This window comes from Ascaphus truei, chromosome 2 (assembly GCF_040206685.1).
Source record: "Ascaphus truei isolate aAscTru1 chromosome 2, aAscTru1.hap1, whole genome shotgun sequence".
Classification (NCBI taxonomy): domain Eukaryota; kingdom Metazoa; phylum Chordata; class Amphibia; order Anura; family Ascaphidae; genus Ascaphus; species Ascaphus truei.
In genome coordinates, this window is record NC_134484.1 from 86572159 (window position 1) to 86590584 (window position 18426).

The following is an 18426-nucleotide window of genomic DNA, read 5'->3' on the forward strand; positions in this document are numbered from 1 at the left end:
ATACCTGTTGTGTGCAATGATAAAAGTAACCTGGCACAGTGCTCATCTGATGTCATTAACATGGTGGAAAATGCACTCTCACTTGTCACAAAACAGCAGAAAAGCTTGGTTGGGAGGCGTGAAAGTGTAAGGTTGATCTGATACAACTATTATTACTGGATATCATGTGTGGAAATGTGTCAGCAAAGGCATCATTAATTTCAGAGCCAACAAAGCATGAAAGTGAAAGTACTCTCTGAGCAGACGGAAGTTCACATGGGAAAAAGAAAAGCCCATAGGAGGGACAGGGTTAGTTTTTGACAAGTAGTGCTCGCCCATGGCGTGTGTGCAGAGATAGGAGAGCAGACAGATCACAGGCGCCCACAGCACCTCTGGCTGGGACACTTTCTTCTTCCTACAGAGACGGATTCAGCGAGAAGGAAGCAACGTCTCAGGGATATTTCAACATGACTAAAATCCACCGTCTCTTAGAATCACCTCCCAGACAATGTTAAATGGTAAGCAGGGCCGTAACACAGATAGGTCTGTGCCAAAACCTCCATGGGCACCTGTGCAGGGGCTCTAATGTGCAGGGGCTCTCCTGTGCAGGGGCTCTCCTGTGCAGGGGCTCTCCTGTGCACTCTCCTGTGCAGGCACTCTCCTGTGCACTCTCCTCTGCAGGCGCTCTCCTGTGCACTCTCCTCTGCAGGCGCTCTCCTGTGCAGGGGCTCTAATGTGCAGGGGCTCTCCTGTGCAGGCACTCTCCTGTGCAGGCACTCTCCTGTGCACTCTCCTCTGCAGGGGCTCTTCTGTGCAGGCACTCTCCTGTGCACTCTCCTGTACAGGGGCTCTCCTGTTCAGAGGCTCTCCTGTGCACTCTCCTGTTCAGGGGCTCTCCTGTGCTCTCTCCTGTGCAGGCACTCTCCTGTGCAGGGACTCTCCTGTACACTATCCTGTGCAGGGGCTCTCCTGTGCACTCTCCTCTGCAGGGGCTCTCCTGTGCAGGCACTCTCCTGTGCAGGGGCTCTCCTGTGCACTCTCCTGTTCAGAGGCTCTCCTGTGCACTCTCCTGTGCAGGCACTCTCCTGTACACTCTCCTGTGCAGGGGCTCTCCTGTGCAGGGGCTCTCCTGTGCAGCTTGCAATTGTTTGTTTTAGGAGGCTCATGGGGGCATTAGGCAAAGGTCCACACGTGGGAAGCCGTTCGATGTTATGCCACTTGGTAATGACTTTGATTGCGGTCTGAAGCATATATATTTCCATGCATTTGTGAAGCGATTCAAGTGGGAAAGCTCCTCATACTTCTCGGTGCATGAGTGCTAAGCTTGCCGTGCAACCCCTTACCTGCATCTGTGCTTCCCATAGTGACCTGTCTGAGAGTCTCTCCTGTCAGAGAGTGAGTCTCCCCTGTCTGGGAGTCTCACCTGTCTGGGTCTTTTCCTCTTGGCCGTGTCCCCCTGCTTGTCTCCTCTCCCCTGGCCGTGTCCCCCTGCTTGTCTCCTCTCCCCTGCCTGTGTCTTTTCCTCTGGCCGTGTCCCCCTGCTTGTCTCCTCTCCCCTGGCCGTGTCCCCCTGCTTGTCTCCTCTCCCCTGCTTGTCTCCTCTCCCCTGGCCGTGTCCCCCTGCTTGTCTCCTCTCCCCTGCTTGTCTCCTCTCCCCTGCTTGTCTCCTCTCCCCTGGCTGTGTCCCCCTGCTTGTCTCCTCTCCCCTGGCCGTGTCCCCCTGCTTGTCTCCTCTCCCCTGGCCGTGTCCCCCTGCTTGTCTCCTCTCCCCTGGCCGTGTCCCCCTGCTTGTCTCCTCTCCCCTGGCCGTGTCCCCCTGCTTGTCTCCTCTCCCCTGGCCGTGTCCCCCTGCTTGTCTCCTCTCCCCTGGCCGTGTCCCCCTGCTTGTCTCCTCTCCCCTGGCCGTGTCCCCCTGCTTGTCTCCTCTCCCCTGGCCGTGTCCCCCTGCTTGTCTCCTCTCCCCTGGCCGTGTCCCCCTGCTTGTCTCCTCTCCCCTGGCCGTGTCCCCCTGCTTGTCTCCTCTCCCCTGGCCGTGTCCCCCTGCTTGTCTCCTCTCCCCTGGCCGTGTCCCCCTGCTTGTCTCCTCTCCCCTGGCCGTGTCCCCCTGCTTGTCTCCTCTCCCCACGGTGCTCGCAGATCCTGTTCCCTCCGCAGCTCCTGTGAAAGTACTAGCTGCTTCTCTCTCTCGCTCTTTTATTCCTTCTAACAAAGGGAAATTCCCACATTTTCATAACGAAACTTACACCTACGTGACTTTTATTGTAACCCTCCGGTGTTTCTGGGAAATCAGAAGGCATTGGGGCTGGGTAGAAGTCCAGGGTTATCCCGATCGGCAGTATCGCAGTTTAATGAATAACCACTGTGGTGTAGACATGGGAAAAAGAGCTGGGCAGATGTGTACGGTGAAAATATTTGCAGTATTGTGATCAATTCTGGGAGTAAAACATATGTCCTGTTAGTGGAAATGTGTTTATTGCAACCCTGCTGTTTAATGAGATAAGGAGATCTATCATTGAGACACCTGCTATTGTCTATGATCAATAGAAACAGGTGCTCTGAGTATGGATCCTTATACAGAAGAAACCCCTTTATAAAGTCAGGAGGAGAAGTGCTGCAGACATTACAAATGATTCTATTATGCAGTATTTTGTGGCTTTTGCAGAATTTCTCAAATACATTAGCCCCATTAGCAGTAGATGTATCAAATTCTTTGTGTACTCCCTCGAATGCTACATTTCACACCCGGATTGCATGCACTTTTTTCATGAAGAAAATATTCACAATTTGTGCCATTTTAGATATAGCGACACTTGGCACTTTGTTGAATGTTGTAATGTGTCTTAAATATATTGTGTTCAATAAATGGGGTGATTTTCAGTGCCTAGCATAGAGCAAAGTGCAGAATCTTGCTTAAAACGGCTGTATCTATGCTATTAGTCTTCTTTTTACTATAGGCTGTGAGAATTGCAGCAATCCCTGCTGCTGTGTGTTTTTTTTTTTTTTAACATGATTCAAACTGCTCTCGGGATACGTACCAGGGCAGTTAGAGGTGCTGAAGCCATCCGCTCACTCAGGGGAAACAAAACGCCCGTTCAAGTGTTGCAGGTCATTGGGGCCAATAGGAAACCACATCGCACCCACTGCAGCTTCTCATTAGACTGCCAGCTCTGGAATCCCAGCTCTGGAACTTCACTAGAATGTATCTCTAGAACCAGGGGATCCCGCAGCTAAATCCAAGGGATCCCCCACCACCTCCCCCCCCCCCCCCCCCCCCGTTCAAATACCATTTAATCAATTTAGAAAAGGGGCGGGGGTGCTGCTTTAAAAAATAAGTTTCCTTTTAAGAAGCAATGTACGTTCATACAGTAGTACTACCAGAAACTATTTATTATAACCCTTATTATTATTATACAGTGTACTAGAAACTAATATCACACAGTTACCAGGCTCTGGCCGTATAGAGCGGTGTCCTCTAACGTTTGCATGAGTGTAGAAGTGAATGTAGAGCGGCTCTCCTCTCTTCCTCCTCCTGGAAAAGCTGTCTAAATTAAATCAACCCAAATGCTTTGGAAGAATACATTTACTCAGAATAAGTGTTGTTTGTGTTCTGCTAACATGTTTTGGCATAGGGTGCATTTAGTTTACTTGCATGTTTATGTTTTCGGTAAGCGTTTGGGAATTACCCACAACTTTCTGGTACCTTTCTTCCAGTAAAGCAATGTGATTTTGGAGAAATACTGGAGGGAAATTCAAAGCGGACATTGGACTATTGCAGGGATAGCCAATTCTGGTCCTCAATGGATATCCCTGCTTCAGCACAGGTTGCTCATTCAGAGCAAAGACATGTGATGAAACGCTACTGATTGAGCCACCTGTGCTGAAGCAGCGATATCCTTAAAACCTAAATGTGTTGATGGCCCTTTGAGGACTGGAGTTGAGTGCTAATGTAGTAAAGCTTTGCTCTAGAGATCTTATTCCCTATTACGGTGACTGAATCCCAGTGTAAATTGGGGACATTCCTTCTTTTTACCTAGTGAATCTTTAAGTTCCACAATTTTATTGTTACTCACTAGGGTTTCTGGGAATATAAGAAGCAAGCACAGTGATTACAATCCAAGAGATTTAGGTTTCTTCTATCAAACAGCAATGGGAAGGAGATTACATTTGTGTCATTTACTGTATGCTGTGCAAGTATTTCTGAAAAAAACATATTCAGTAGTGTTATTAAACGTACAGTAGTTAACAAAATGACATTGGTTTGGATATTCTAAATATATTGCTAACTAGCATTTTATGGTCATTGGCATTTATAGTCTGTGCCTCTATCCTGAAGCCAGGGTCACGAATGGTGTATGAATGACTCCAGGTAGCTTAACTCGTGTCTCACCTCTTCCAAAGCACAAACAAGTCCTTTTCTCTTTCTTGGTTTTATTGAGGGAAAACACAGGGAGATAGGTGCTTGTAGATGGAGTGTGGGGAGAGAGGGCTTCTCTGTCTGATGTGCAGTGTATCAATAATGAGACAGTGTAAAACAAAAAGGCCTTGCTGGGGTGATAGCAGGCAGTTACTCACTCAGAGTCCAGGGTCAAAAGGAAATGAGGAGTAAGGGTCACACTAGATAGGAAGTGGGACTATACTAACTGTCAGCAAGGACAGGGGGGTAGGAATAGCCCACTCTCAGCTAGGAGAATATGAGCTGCAGGCAACCAACACAGGCTGTGTAAACGACATGTTGCAATAATGTTGCATTTTACATACAGCGTTGCTGCTGGGACAGGGGAAACTGACAGGCAACTAAAGAAGGGAGAAATGAATCCCATAACTAAAGGGGAAGACAGAGGAATATGGAATCTAGTTCCAGGACACTCCCCGTCTGGTATCTGGAGATACCACTATTTTAGGTATGTGTGGAACATATGTGCAATACAACATAACATGCAAAACTCATGTCCACATAACGATGGGATACCGTCCGGTACCACCAGCTTAAGTCCTTGCCATCTCGGTAAGGTAGGTGAATGCACAGCTCTAGGTTAGCTTGATGCACCACAATGTCTCTCAGAGTCCATAGAACTGGTAGCCAGTTCTTCTTTGTGATAGTCCGATTTTGGCATTAGGAGGATAGTCTCTGTGATAGGTCTCAAAAAAGTCTTAACGACCCCATTCTGGGTCACCCGAACTTCCACTTTGCGGACCCTTTCATCTTCGCTTGGGAAGGTTTTGATTATAAGTCCCATGGGCCACTCGTTTCTTGTTACCTGTTTGTCTTTCAACAAAACCACGTCTCCTACTTGGATGTCCGGTTTAACCGTTTGCCATTTATGGCGTTCTTGGAGTGTCATTAGATACTCGCGTCTCCAGCGATCCCAAAATGTGTTAGCCAAGTGCTGCACCTGTCTCCACTGTCGCTTGTACATATCTTTAGAGTGGAAGCCTTCGACTGGGGTGGGGATGTTCCCTACTTTCTGGGTTAGCAGCATTGCTGGCGTCAAAATACTTGGCGATTCTGGATCCGTTGACACTGGAATCAAAGGCCTAGCATTGATTATCGCTGATATTTCGGCCATGAATGTGGTTAACACTTCGTGAGTGAGTCGAGTCAGGTTGCTTTTTAGCATCATAGAGTCCAAGATACGCCGGACTACCCCGATCATGCGTTCCCATGCTCCGCCCATGTGAGAGGAGTGAGGAGGGTTGAATGTCCACGTGCACTCTTGGTCGCGCAAGTATCTTTTGATACTATTGTCTCTATTATCTTTAGTGTCTATTTGTAATTCCTTACATGCTCCAACGAAATTGGTACCACAATCGGAGCGTATTTGTTTAACTGGTCCTCTGACTGCAAAGAACCTTCTGAGGGCATTTATGAAGCTTGAAGCATCCATAGATTCTATAACCTCGATGTGTATCGCTCGCATACTCATGCAGGTGAAGAGTACCGCCAATCGTTTGCTGTTTGCTAGTCCGCCCCTAGTTCTACGCGAGATGACCATCCAGGGCCCAAATACATCAAGTCCTACATAGGTAAAGGGGGGTTCTGTATTAAGTCTGTCGACAGGTAGATCCGCCATCCTTTGGTCTTGGCTTTTGCCTCTCAGCATTCGGCACCTAACACATTTGTGGAGATTACTGGCCACGCACCTTTTCATGCCAACGACCCAAATGCCCGCCGCCCTAATGGCGCCTTCGGTGAAGTGTCGTCCCTGATGCATGACTTGTTCGTGGTAGTGGCGCACCAACAAAGTGGCGATGTGATGCCGGCCAGGGATGATAAGAGGGTTGCTTTCCTCCCTGCTCAGTTGGGACTTATTGAGGCGGCCTCCTACTCTCATGAGGCCGTCGTTGTCGATGAAGGGATTCAACTTCCAAAGTGGACTCTTTTTGTTAACACTCTTCTTTCCGCGAATGCAATTGATCTCTTCCGCATATGTTTCCCTTTGAACATGACTGAGAACAGTTTCCTTAGCCTTTGTAATTTCCTCTACGGTGCGCAGCTCTTTGCAGATGTGCCAGCCGTGGCAACCGGTAGTTTTACCGTCTGGTGTCTGGCGGAAGGAGGAGGCTATATGCCCGAGATGGGCTACTGTTCGCAGAAGGGCCGTCCACTTTGAGAAGCGTTGGAATCGATGTGATCCGAATGCGTTTTTGTGCGATACATTGGTGAGTACCACGGATACTTGTGGGGGCCTTATCTCCGTATCCTTTTCGGGATCCACGAGTTCAAAATCGTCAACTGGGGTTGGTAGCGTTTCCGCAGGCTGCGCAAGAAACATTGGTCCTGTGAGCCACGACGTATTCTGCAGTTGAGATGCGGGTACTGATCTGGTGGCGTGATCTGCGGGATTTTGCTCTGTGGGCACGTGGTGCCATTGTTCTGGTTGGGTTGACTTCCTGATTCTTTCTACGCGGTTAGCTACGTATACGTAGAATCTCCTTTTCTTATTGTAGATGTATCCCAGTACCACCTTGCTATCTGTGTAGAGTTTGACGGCATCTGGTTTGCTGTCCATCTCATTCTCGATAAGCTCCGCCAGTTCTACTGCTAGCACTGCACCACACAGCTCGAGTCTGGGTATAGTATGGTCAGGTTGTGGCGCCAGCTTAGCTTTGCCAAGGATGAACCTGATGTGGCAACTTCCATCCACGTCCGTGGTTTTTAGGTAGGCCACGGCTGCTATAGCTTTGGTGGAGGCATCTGAGAACACGCAAAGCTCTTTGCTGTGTGCGGCGGTGAGAGATATAGGTGAATAGGGGCGTGGGATTTGAAGTTGCTCGAGGGCCTTCAGGGAGTGTTTCCACGTTTCCCACTCTTTCCGTTTTTCTGGAGGTAGTGGGGTGTCCCATTCCTGTTTTTCGAAGGACATTTCTCTGAGGAGGGACTTCCCTTGTATAGTGACAGGAGCCACGAATCCTAGCGGGTCGTAGAGACTGTTAACGGTGGACAGGACTCCGCGACGTGTGAAGGGTTTTTCTTCGATGGCTACCTGGAACGTAAAGGTGTCTGTTTTAAGATTCCAGCTTATCCCTAGGCTCCGCTGAATGGGAGGCGTGTCGGTCCCCAGATCCAAATTCTTGAGATCTGGTGCTTGATCATCTGCGTGAAACACCTTCATCACTGTGGCACTATTGGAAGCTATTTTGTGCAACCTTAGGTTGGCCTTCGCTAACATCTTTTGTGTCCTCTTGAGTAGATCTACGGCTTCTTCTTCGGTGGGAACTGATTTTAATCCGTCGTCCACATAGAAGTCTCTTTCGACGAAGCTCCTGGCGTCTTTCCCGAACTCTGCTTCTCCGTCTTGGGCCGTTCTTCTGAGGCCGTAGGCTGCCACTGCAGGTGATGGGCTGTTCCCGAAGACATGTACTTTCATGCGGTACTCCGTGATTTCTTTTTCTACGTCGTCATCTTGGTACCACAGGAATCTTAGGTAGTTACGGTTGTCTTCTCGCACAAGGAAGCAGTGGAACATCTGTTGAATGTCTGCGGTTACGGCGATAGGTTCCTTGCGGAAGCGGATCAGCACTCCCAGAAGACTGTTCGTCAGATCCGGCCCGGTGAGGAGAACATCGTTTAGGGAGACTCCCTGATGCTGAGCGCTGGAGTCGAATACCACTCGGATTTGGCCAGGTTTCTGGGGGTGGTAGACGCCAAACGACGGGAGGTACCAGCATTCTTCGCCTTCTTTCATTGGGGGCGCCGACTCTGCATGGCCACTGTGGAAGATTTTTTGCATGAAGGCCACAAAGTGTTCCTTGGTCTCCGGTTTCCTTTGTAGGTTACGGCGGAGCGAAGCGAGCCTAGACATAGCATGGTCTCTGTTGTTTGGGAGGCGTCTTCTTGGCGAGCGGAAAGGTAGTGGGGCCACCCAACTGCCCAATTCGTCCTTGAAGAGCTCCTTATCCATTAACCTCAAGAATTCTTTGTCTTCCATTGATGGCGCCTGTTTGTCGTCGTCCTTTGTTGTCTGGAACACTGTACTCCCTAGGTCATTGGGGTATTTTCTTGCCACAGGCGCGTCTCCGTAGTTCCTTTTGGTCTCGAGCTTCTCGTGGACCTGAAAGTGGTTCAGACAAGGTTTGAAGTGGGATATACGACCGTTCTCCAACAAGTTCGTCTGTAGGGCGCCTACGTTGTCGGGTCCTCGTATCCTGTCTATGCATACTTCTCCAACTACCACCCATCCTAGATCGAGCCTTTGGGCGCTTGGGCCGTTGTGGTCCCCATTTCGCTGTTCGCGGATCTTGTGTGCTCTCATGATGTCTCTGCCAAGTAGCAGCAGGATCTGGGCATCTTCGTCTAGTGGTGGGATATGATCGGCAATGGTTTTTAGATGGGGATGGTGTCGCGCCACGTCTGGCGTGGGGATCTCAGTCCTATCTTCCGCCATGTGATTGCACTCGATGAGTGTGGGAAGGGGCATGCTCACTTTGCCGTCTATTGAGCATATGGTGTAGCCATTCACTCTTCTCCCTGTAGTCTCCATTCGCCCTGCGCACGTTCTGAGAGTGTAAGGAGAAGTACTGTCTTGTATGCCGAACATATCGAAGAATTCTGACCTGACCAGCGATCGGTTGCTCTGGTCGTCGATGATTGCATACATCCGTTTGGCTCTTTGGGGTTGTCCCTCTGGGTGCACTGCTACCAGACATATTTTAGAGCAAGATCTACCGTCGTCTCCTCCTCCGCATACTTCTGTGCATTTGGATGCTACTGACGTCGGGGGGGGTGTGTCTCCCACTTCTTCCTCCCCGCCCTGCTTTGTCGGAGGGTTAGGGGCTTTGCTTGCTTTGGGCTTCATAGCTTCCGGGTGTAGAGCGGCTATGTGCCTGTCGCTATCGCACTCTGTGCATTTCATAGCTTCTTTGCAGTCCTTGAATAAATGAGTTGTGGAAGCACAACATTTGAAACAGGCTCCCCATTCCCTGAGTAGGTTCTTTCGCTCCTCTATGGGTTTCATCCTGAATCCGAAGCACTTGTTAAGTGGATGCGGCTTTTTGTGGATAGGGCATTCTTTGTTAAGGTCCCTTGTTTTTTTGTCCCTGTCGGCCGTCTGGCTGGGACTCGCGTGGGTCGTAGGGGGCACGTCCGTCCTGTGGACCGAGATGGGTGTTCTGGAGTCCTTGCACCTTGCTGTTGACCTTTCGTTCCTCGGGTGGCTAACGCTGGATGTGGTTTGCGCCCCTAAGACGAAGCTGGGGTCGTTTCTTGTCTTTGCCGCTTCGCAGATGAAGCTCACGAAGAATGAGAATGGGGGGAAGACAACCTGCTTCTCCCTTTTGTATTTGGAACCTTGTGAAAGCCACCTTTCTTGGAGGTTGAAGGGTAGCTTCTCCAGGATGGGTCTCACTCCACGAGCTGAATCTAGGGCGTTGAGACCTATTAAGGAATGGTCTTTCCTTGCGAACTCCAGTTCTTGCAGCAGGTCTCCAAGATCTCGTAACTTCGAGTAGTCTTTACTCGTGATCTTGGGGAAGCTCTCGATTCTTTTGAAGAGTGAATCCTCGACTGCTTCAGGGCTGCCATAGGTCTCTTCTAGCCTTTCCCACACTAGGTCCAGACCTACTTGGGGTTGATGTGCGTTTGCCGTCCGAAGTCTCTGCGCTTGCTCCCTGGATACGTTCCCCAAGAACTTAACTAACAGGTTGAGCTCTTCCCTTGCTGAGAAGTCCAAGCTGTCGATTGCGTCTTTGAACGCGAACTTCCACGTCCGGTAGTTCTCAGGGCGGTCGTCGAAGCTGATGAGTCCTGCGTGCACCAAGTCGCGCCGGATCATGTACTTGGCTATGTCTGTCAGACCTGAGACGTCGGCGCGTTTGCCCCGTTCTGAGGTAGTTGCTGGGACAGTCTGTGCGGTCGCCTCTTCCTTGGCGTGGATGCGTGATGGCTGCTGGCCAGTGTGAGGGGCTGTTTTCTCCCGCGTGGGTGTACCTGGATTGCGAGCCTGTTGTGGTGCATCCGTGTGCGCGCTGGCGTGTGGATCACTCTTGTGGCTGTGGCTATCCCAGGCAGCATGTACCATTGACGGAGCAGCGTCTTCTCCTCGTGGACCTAGCAGGTCTTCGGTATCTGTGGAGTCGCTCCATCCGTGTTGAGATGGTGCGCTGGTGTTTACACTGAAGAGGCTCCTTACGTAGTCTTCAGTGCGTCGGGCCGGATCCTCTGAGGCAATCCGTCTGTACGGTTGCTCCCCGCCGTCCTGTTGCGCGGCTGCTTCTAGGACTTCGGCTTGGGCTATAGCGGCGGCGGCTTCCTTCTCTTGATTTAGTGCCTCTAGATCCGCGTCCAATTCGGCCTTTTTACGCGCCGCGGCAGCGGCGGCATTTGCAGCGGCGGCGGTAGCTGCAGCGGCGGCATTGGCAGCGGCGGCAGTGGCAGCGGCGGCGGCGTTGGCAGCGGCATTCTGCTCCTCCTCTTCTATGCGCGCTCTTTCTGTCCTTACGGCTGCCTCTCTGCGACTATATTCAGCCCTGGCACGTGCGGCCTCTGCGGCGGCTCGCGCCTTGGTAGCGTTTGTGCTTGCACTGGACGCGTTAGACTGCGCTGATCTTGCTGATCTAGATAAGTGCCTGGATATGCTTGAGCGCTGCGATGCAGTCTCCAGGAGGAGCTCTTTTCTCACGCTTTGAGCGTCTGTGATGGCGGCCCGCACGCGGCTGTCACGTGCAAGATCAATGTTATTTTGTAAGTCTCTTTCTTGCAGGCTTTCGCCGGTGTTGGTTCTGGTCAAGTAGGTGATGTATGTTTCTGACAGCCCTTGGTAGCACGAGTGATCAGACTTTATTTGAATAATTGCCTGCGCGAGCTGTTGTGCATTATCGCCAATACTAACGACATTGCGTAACTCCAATGCGGTTGTTTCCCAGGCCAACTCTAATTTAGCGCGGTGCGCTTCAATGTCGCTCTCATATTTTTCGCGGCCCTTTTGTGTCAGTGTGACTGTCCGTTTGGGCCTTGCGCCTGCCTGCGCCTGTTGCAGATGCGCAGCGGTCTCTGTGTCTGAGAGATCGCTTTCCTGCGTGATGTCTGGTGAGGCTCTGAGTTCTGCCATGCTGTAGGTGTGTGTAGGCCTTTTGCCAGTGCGTGTGGCGTGCGGTCTTTTACCTTGTCAGCGTAGGGCGTCTGTCTCAGATGGTGCCGAGCGGTGTCCTGCAGCGTGCAGCGTTGGGGTAGCTGTACTTACAGGTGTCCGTAGGCTCCTCACTGTGGGGCTGAGCAGCGGGTGGACTCAGACAGAGAAAAAGGCAGTTAGGTTTGTGTGTACAGTCTGTTTGCAAAGCTGCTGCCTTGTGTGCAGGGACTATTCTGTATAGCATAAAGTCTTTGAGTAGTAGCTGCTGTGTGATTCCCCAACACAGGTCTTTGTTTTACTATCCTGAAGCCAGGGTCACGAATGGTGTATGAATGACTCCAGGTAGCTTAACTCGTGTCTCACCTCTTCCAAAGCACAAACAAGTCCTTTTCTCTTTCTTGGTTTTATTGAGGGAAAACACAGGGAGATAGGTGCTTGTAGATGGAGTGTGGGGAGAGAGGGCTTCTCTGTCTGATGTGCAGTGTATCAATAATGAGACAGTGTAAAACAAAAAGGCCTTGCTGGGGTGATAGCAGGCAGTTACTCACTCAGAGTCCAGGGTCAAAAGGAAATGAGGAGTAAGGGTCACACTAGATAGGAAGTGGGACTATACTAACTGTCAGCAAGGACAGGGGGGTAGGAATAGCCCACTCTCAGCTAGGAGAATATGAGCTGCAGGCAACCAACACAGGCTGTGTAAACGACATGTTGCAATAATGTTGCATTTTACATACAGCGTTGCTGCTGGGACAGGGGAAACTGACAGGCAACTAAAGAAGGGAGAAATGAATCCCATAACTAAAGGGGAAGACAGAGGAATATGGAATCTAGTTCCAGGACAGCCTCAGAGAGCAAAAGGTTCAGCGCTGGAAAGATATATATGGAGGCAGCTTGGAGTTACTGTAGATTCTAGAGAAAACTACATTGCGATCAGCTCTGGGAACAAAAGGAATGCTCTGATAGACTGCGATTATACCCGCTCCGGCAGGGCGCACCTGCTCCCTCAGGACGATGCGCGTGCCCGAAACCTGCACTGCAGACAGGCGACATTGGGAGGCGTGGCCATGATGTCACATGAGTGATTCACCCTCATTGGCTGAACTGCTCACGTGATGCGGGCGCCGCTTCAGAAAATCAATTTCTTGGATCTGCTCTAAATTTGCGCGCTTGGCTGCCTCGCGCGCGGTCGCACACACTTAGTGCAAAACATGCATTTGCTTTGGCGGCGCGCGCCATCGCGTGCCTGACCGCATTGGGTATAAGCACGGCCTTTGTTGTAATCAGGACATACTTGAGAACGAGAGGCAACAATATATTTTTTCCCTGGTAAAATATTATATATATATTTATATCAGTTCATTCAGACAAGCAGGGAGCTGTCTCACTCAGGGCACCTCCTTTGTGTAGATAAGTAGAAACATTATTGCAGCATTCATGATATCTTGGTAAGTGACGCACTCATAGCTCGAAAGTGTTCTTATTAATTATGTATCAACAGCTTTTGTAGTTTTCTTTTTTACTATAAGAATGAAACAGTTTGCAATGCTGCAACAGGATTTCTCCTTGTCTTTAGACAATAATTAATCATGCAGGCGTGCTGATGTTAAATGAGATTCTTATTTCAACTGATAGCATGTGCTCTTTTTAAAAAGCAGGAAAAACTTGTCAGGATTATTGACTATGTGGTGATCTTTCAGAAATGCATTGCAAGCCAAAATCAATAAAATGCACGGTTTCACTGAATTCATTTGCATTCTGTTGAGACTTTGTTGTAAGGTACACTAGGATTATGTTGCATTTCTGGTTTTGTTTGATTTCTGCTGTTATGGAGCGATCACATTCTGAATTGTTGAGCCTGTTGAATATGCTATGAACAGATTTCCCAGAGTAACATTTTGCTCTTACTTATTTTTTATTTTTATAAAGCTGATCTATTGTCTAGTAGGAGGAAGCTGCTGCACGGCATATTGAATAGGGGCATTTGTGAGGCAAACACCGGGTGGCTTGTGAATGTTAACATTATGTTATGATTTGTTAACAAAAAGGGATCATTTAAGAAGTGCAGATGTAGCCAGCTTCTTGACTTCAGAGGCTGTGATGCTGTTTCCCCCCCAACATCCCGCACATAAAGCACAAACACAGATGTCTGAAGGTAAATGGCCGCGACTTTTATTCACATACAGCAAAAGGGAAGGTGCTAACCCTGCCAGAGTGCTCCACCCACAGGTAAGGCCAATGACGCTTAAATCATGGCCCGTTTGCTGACCCCACATCAGCCTCAAGGTGGGCCCCAGGTACTCAAAGCACGATGAGCTCTGCCCACTCCACAACCATGCCACCACCAGGCATTACTGTAACTGAGCCCCATCTGGCAAGGTTACCCTGCACTTATCCCCAAACACCCACCGCGGCAATATAACCCCAACAGACACCTCCAATATAAATATATTAATTACAAGTATAACTCACACAGAACAGAATTGAATGACAAAGGGAAGGGAGGGAAAAACACAGTGAGGGGCACGGCATGACCCCTCACTGATAAACAAAATATATCGTGCGCAACTAATAAACCTCTAATATAATCAGTGATACAATGTGTATTAACATATACCCTTCTAATTTTTACTCAACTGGTAAAACCACAAAAAAACCACAGTGTGAAAAAATAAAAAAAAAATTACATAACCGTGTAATGTGATGTAGAAAGCGTCTGCTGCTATTAAACAGGGGGTGGCTCGGCACCCCCCAAACACTGAAGATATGGAGACAAAAAAACAGCGCACAACGCGAATAGTGAAGTATGAAAGTAACAAGTGTATATTAAAATAGGGGATAAATATTCTGCGTACATCAAGGTATTAGGACATAAACATTGAGTGTGTTAAACACACAAGTTACCACTCGGCGGCCGCTCATACAGGAGTCAGGAGTATGTTTCCCTTGGCAGGCGTCTGGGACAGCAGCTGCGATGCTTTTCCTTCCTAGGAACACCTCTGCATTCGGTCACCGTCTCTGTGGGAAACTCCCCTCTGGTCAGCTGGGCTCCAGACGGATCAAGCAATCTGCAGCCTGCAGACGCACTGGGAGGGTCCCCGGATTGGTCAGTGAGGACCTGGGTGGTTTGCAGAGCTCTCCGTTTAGTGCAGCCACAAGCAGGGGTGAACTGGCTGCGAAGTGACGTCACAGTGGCGATTTCAAAAGTACACAGAAAAAGTGGAAAAAAGTCTCTAAAGTGCCCAAATTGCACACATAGGATAGAGTAGCAATAAAACACCTACCCCTGATGAAGTAGTTGTGACTACGAAACATGTAGGATGTAATTGGCCAAGTGTTTTATTGCTACTCTATCCTATGTGTGCAATTTGGGCACTTTAGAGACTTTTTTCCGCTTTTGCTGTGTACTTTTGAAATCGCCACTGTGACGTCACTTCGCAGCCAATTCACCCCTGCTTGTGGCTGCACTAAACGGAGAGCTCTGCGAACCACCCAGGTCCTCACTGACCAATCCGGGGACCCCCCCAGTGCGTCTGCAGGCTGCAGATTGCTCGATCCGTCTGGAACCCAGCTGACCAGAGGGGAGTTTCCCACAGAGACGGTGACCGAATGCAGAGGTGTTCCTAGGAAGGAAAAGCATCGCAGCTGCTGTCCCAGACGCCTGCCAAGGGAAACATACTCCTGACTCCTGTATGAGCGGCTGCCGAATGGTAACTTGTGTGTTTAACACACTCAATGTTTATGTCCTAATACCTTGATGTACGCAGAATATTTATCCCCTATTTTAATATACACTTGTTACTTTCATAATTCACTATTTGCGTTGTGCGCTGTGTTTTTGTCTCCATGACCCCTCACTGCCTGTCTTTAATTCCAGCTGCCCCCCCCTCCAGGGTCTCGCCAGTGACCAAGAGGGGATAAAGGGGGCAGGAGAAAAAGGTGGGGGTGTGGTGAGAGGTGGGGGTGTGGTGAGCCAGGGCCTTGCGGTCATGCCACACTTTGCCTAAGGCTCCATGCTGTCTTTTGTCATGCATATGAATGGGAGTGAATGGCGTGCTAAAACTTAGCACTTTCTTGTGGATCTGAGTTTTAGTGGGATATGTTGTTATCACTGCCATTCAAACCTTTAGAAATTCTGTACTTTTTTTGGTCTTGCTTTAACAGGATATGTTGTCTTAGCACTAGGAACAATGAAATTGGCTACACGTAGTTGCAGAGTCAGGTGTTGTTTTCTGTTTGAACCTATTTACAGGGTACATCCCCCATTCCAATTTCTCTTACCTCAACCAAGGCACCTACAGCATCGTCCGGTAACGTTTCCTGATACCTGCTTCATGGCAAGCAGTCTCTGAATCTTAATCTCTTTCACACACGCTATACCTTTTTTCTACATTTTTCCTTTTTTTTATAGTCTTCTCACAACAGCATCAATTGTACCCATTGTCCAAGTATATGTCAATGTTGTATTATTTGCTGTATGTCTTATTGTTATTGCCTTTTACACCTCAATTGTAGTGCATTTTGTAATATGTTAGCACCTTATCAGGTGCAGTAAATGGGAATGCAGATTGCTGACAGTGAGGGATGCTTTTCTGTTCTTTCTTTTTTTTTTTTTACAAACAGAAAAACCAAAAGGTGTGGTACCCACTGTACTGGACCTTTGATGAATAAATGGTGGTTAGGTCGGTACACTAGGTTGAATACAGTTAGAACAAAAAAGCAAAACCCTGTCAGATAAGTACAGTATCTCCTGAGGTGAGGAGATGGCAGAAAGGCCCCAGCTTTGCGTGCATGGATACCCAACCGTTGACACTATTAAAATCAGTTATACAGTAGATACAATAGGCTGAGTTTAGGTATCATATACTGTATGAGGCTATGCCGAATCATGATAGCCCTAGGACTTGAGAGCAAGACTATCCCCTGTGTTTGGTAATTGAATATATGAACGCTGATAACACCAGAATTTTAATGAAAATGAAAGATAAAATAAATTGGGGACAGTCCGCAGTAAATATAAACCCAAGTGGGATACATAATCCACAGTACAGCTAAAAGGGTCAATGCCTGTATATGCTAATCCATGCTGGGTCATTGCGTTTTATGAAGTGCCACTGAATTAGTGGCTAGTTCACTTAACTCCTCCCCAGATGGGGAGAGAGAGGAGAGAGATGCTGCTCAGGGGGGTCCCGGTATCGTCACTAATATCTTCTAGTGATGCACACGCCATACACGGCTGATCTGCTGATCTGATTGGTATGCAGACCATTAGATGAAGTGGTATCCGTAATTACTGTATGAAGTGCCCTCAGTGTGTGCATAATTTACATTGATGGTTACCGCAACACAGTATACCTTTGAGGGTCGACTCAAGTGAATGTCAAGTACTGTCCAGAAAGGTAAGTAAAATGCTTGCCCTACATACAGTACATAACCCTACAATCAAGGGAAGGAAAGTCTGACAGCTTATGCTGATCTGTCCCCAGGTGTGGTCCTGACGCCACAAAGCGTTTTAGTGCTGCAGTTGCGTGGAATCAGAAACGGGGGTACTGTGGTAAGACCCCGTGAAAAGCAGCCGGCTACCAGTATCTGTGGTGGACGGAGTGTATGTTGCGTAATGCGTGACGTCAGAATGACACCTACCTTCCATTAATTGAAGGGTTATGTACGTAGGGCAAGCTTTTTACTTACCTTTCTGGTCAGTAATACGGGATACCATTGCAAGTAATACGGGATACCATTGCACCTAGTGGTCTGCATACCAAGTGGGCTAGCCACTTGGTATGAAGGATCCAATCGGATCAGCAATTACAATAATGGCAGACTAATGAGGAAAAGGGGAAGAGAAAGGAAAATATCATAAACATACAATTAAGCAAAAATATATTTATACATAATGATGTAAACCTAAAATATATACATACCACTAATGCAGAGAGAATATATAATAATAGGGATAAGAAGAATATCTAGTACCTCTCAGGCAGGGGTGACCAATCTTGAAACTTTCTGTATACATAAAAAAGGGGGGGGGGGTGTAAGAGATGTGTGCAGAGGTAGGCAATGGAGACCATTTAAAGGTGAAACTAAAATGAGGCTTTATTGCGCCAGTTCCTTTAACATGGCAAAAACACTCAAAATAAACAAAATAAAGGCCTACTCCACTTTGGAGAATATCTGCACCTCTACTCTGTCCCTTTTTTTTTACTTGTGTAGCAGTGTTTCCAACCACCACCCCCCCTCCCCCCCCCCCCGCCTCTCTGGGAGTTTTCTCTACTACATGGTGTGGTGTGGTGCATACCTGCTGGCTTACAGTAGATCTTAGTCTCCCACGGTGTTGTGGAAGAGAACAGGGCAGGCTTCTGGGACAGGATCTGATTCTCTTCACTTGCAGGCTCCAGGGATGTGGAGACAATTTCTGCAGGAGAACTCATTTCCACTCCCCCTGATAGATTGTAGTCTCAGGCAGGAGGATATATTTCAAACAGGATCACTTTATTTTGTGCACTGGCAGATGTTAGAGCATGCACAGCTCACTCCTTAGGCCTTCACCCTCAGGATGTACCCTGGACCTCCACTCCAGGCCAAGGGCACCCAAAGCAGTCAATGCTCTTCCCTTACTCCCTAGTGGAGTAAATGGTATAGTCTCTCTCCCTCCCCCCCCCGCCCCACACTCCCCTAGGGGAAGGAGTACAAATTTGGCAGAGCCCTCCACAGTTGTTAGGGTAGACCAGCCTCTCTCAAAGAGGTAGTGGCACTGACTGCATTTAGCAGTGCAGCTCCTTAAGTACAAGGAAGTAGGTACCAGGTCTGAATCCATGATTGTAACACACAGGCCGAGTCCCACCGCCGCCCATGTCACTCAAGAAGCTACTGTGAGTGG

The 18426-nt window shown here is 48.7% G+C and overlaps 1 protein-coding gene across 1 annotated transcript in view; it reads left to right on the plus strand.

The window, feature by feature from the left end:
- Positions 1-232: 232 nt before the first annotated feature.
- Positions 233-18426, plus strand: part of IL7 (interleukin 7) — a 90542-nt gene continuing 72348 nt past the window's right edge. Inside the window, exon 1 of the mRNA XM_075583059.1 lies at positions 233-497. Within this exon, the coding sequence (XP_075439174.1) occupies positions 488-497 (10 nt within the window). The 5' untranslated portion in view covers positions 233-487. The remainder of the gene's footprint in view (positions 498-18426) is intronic.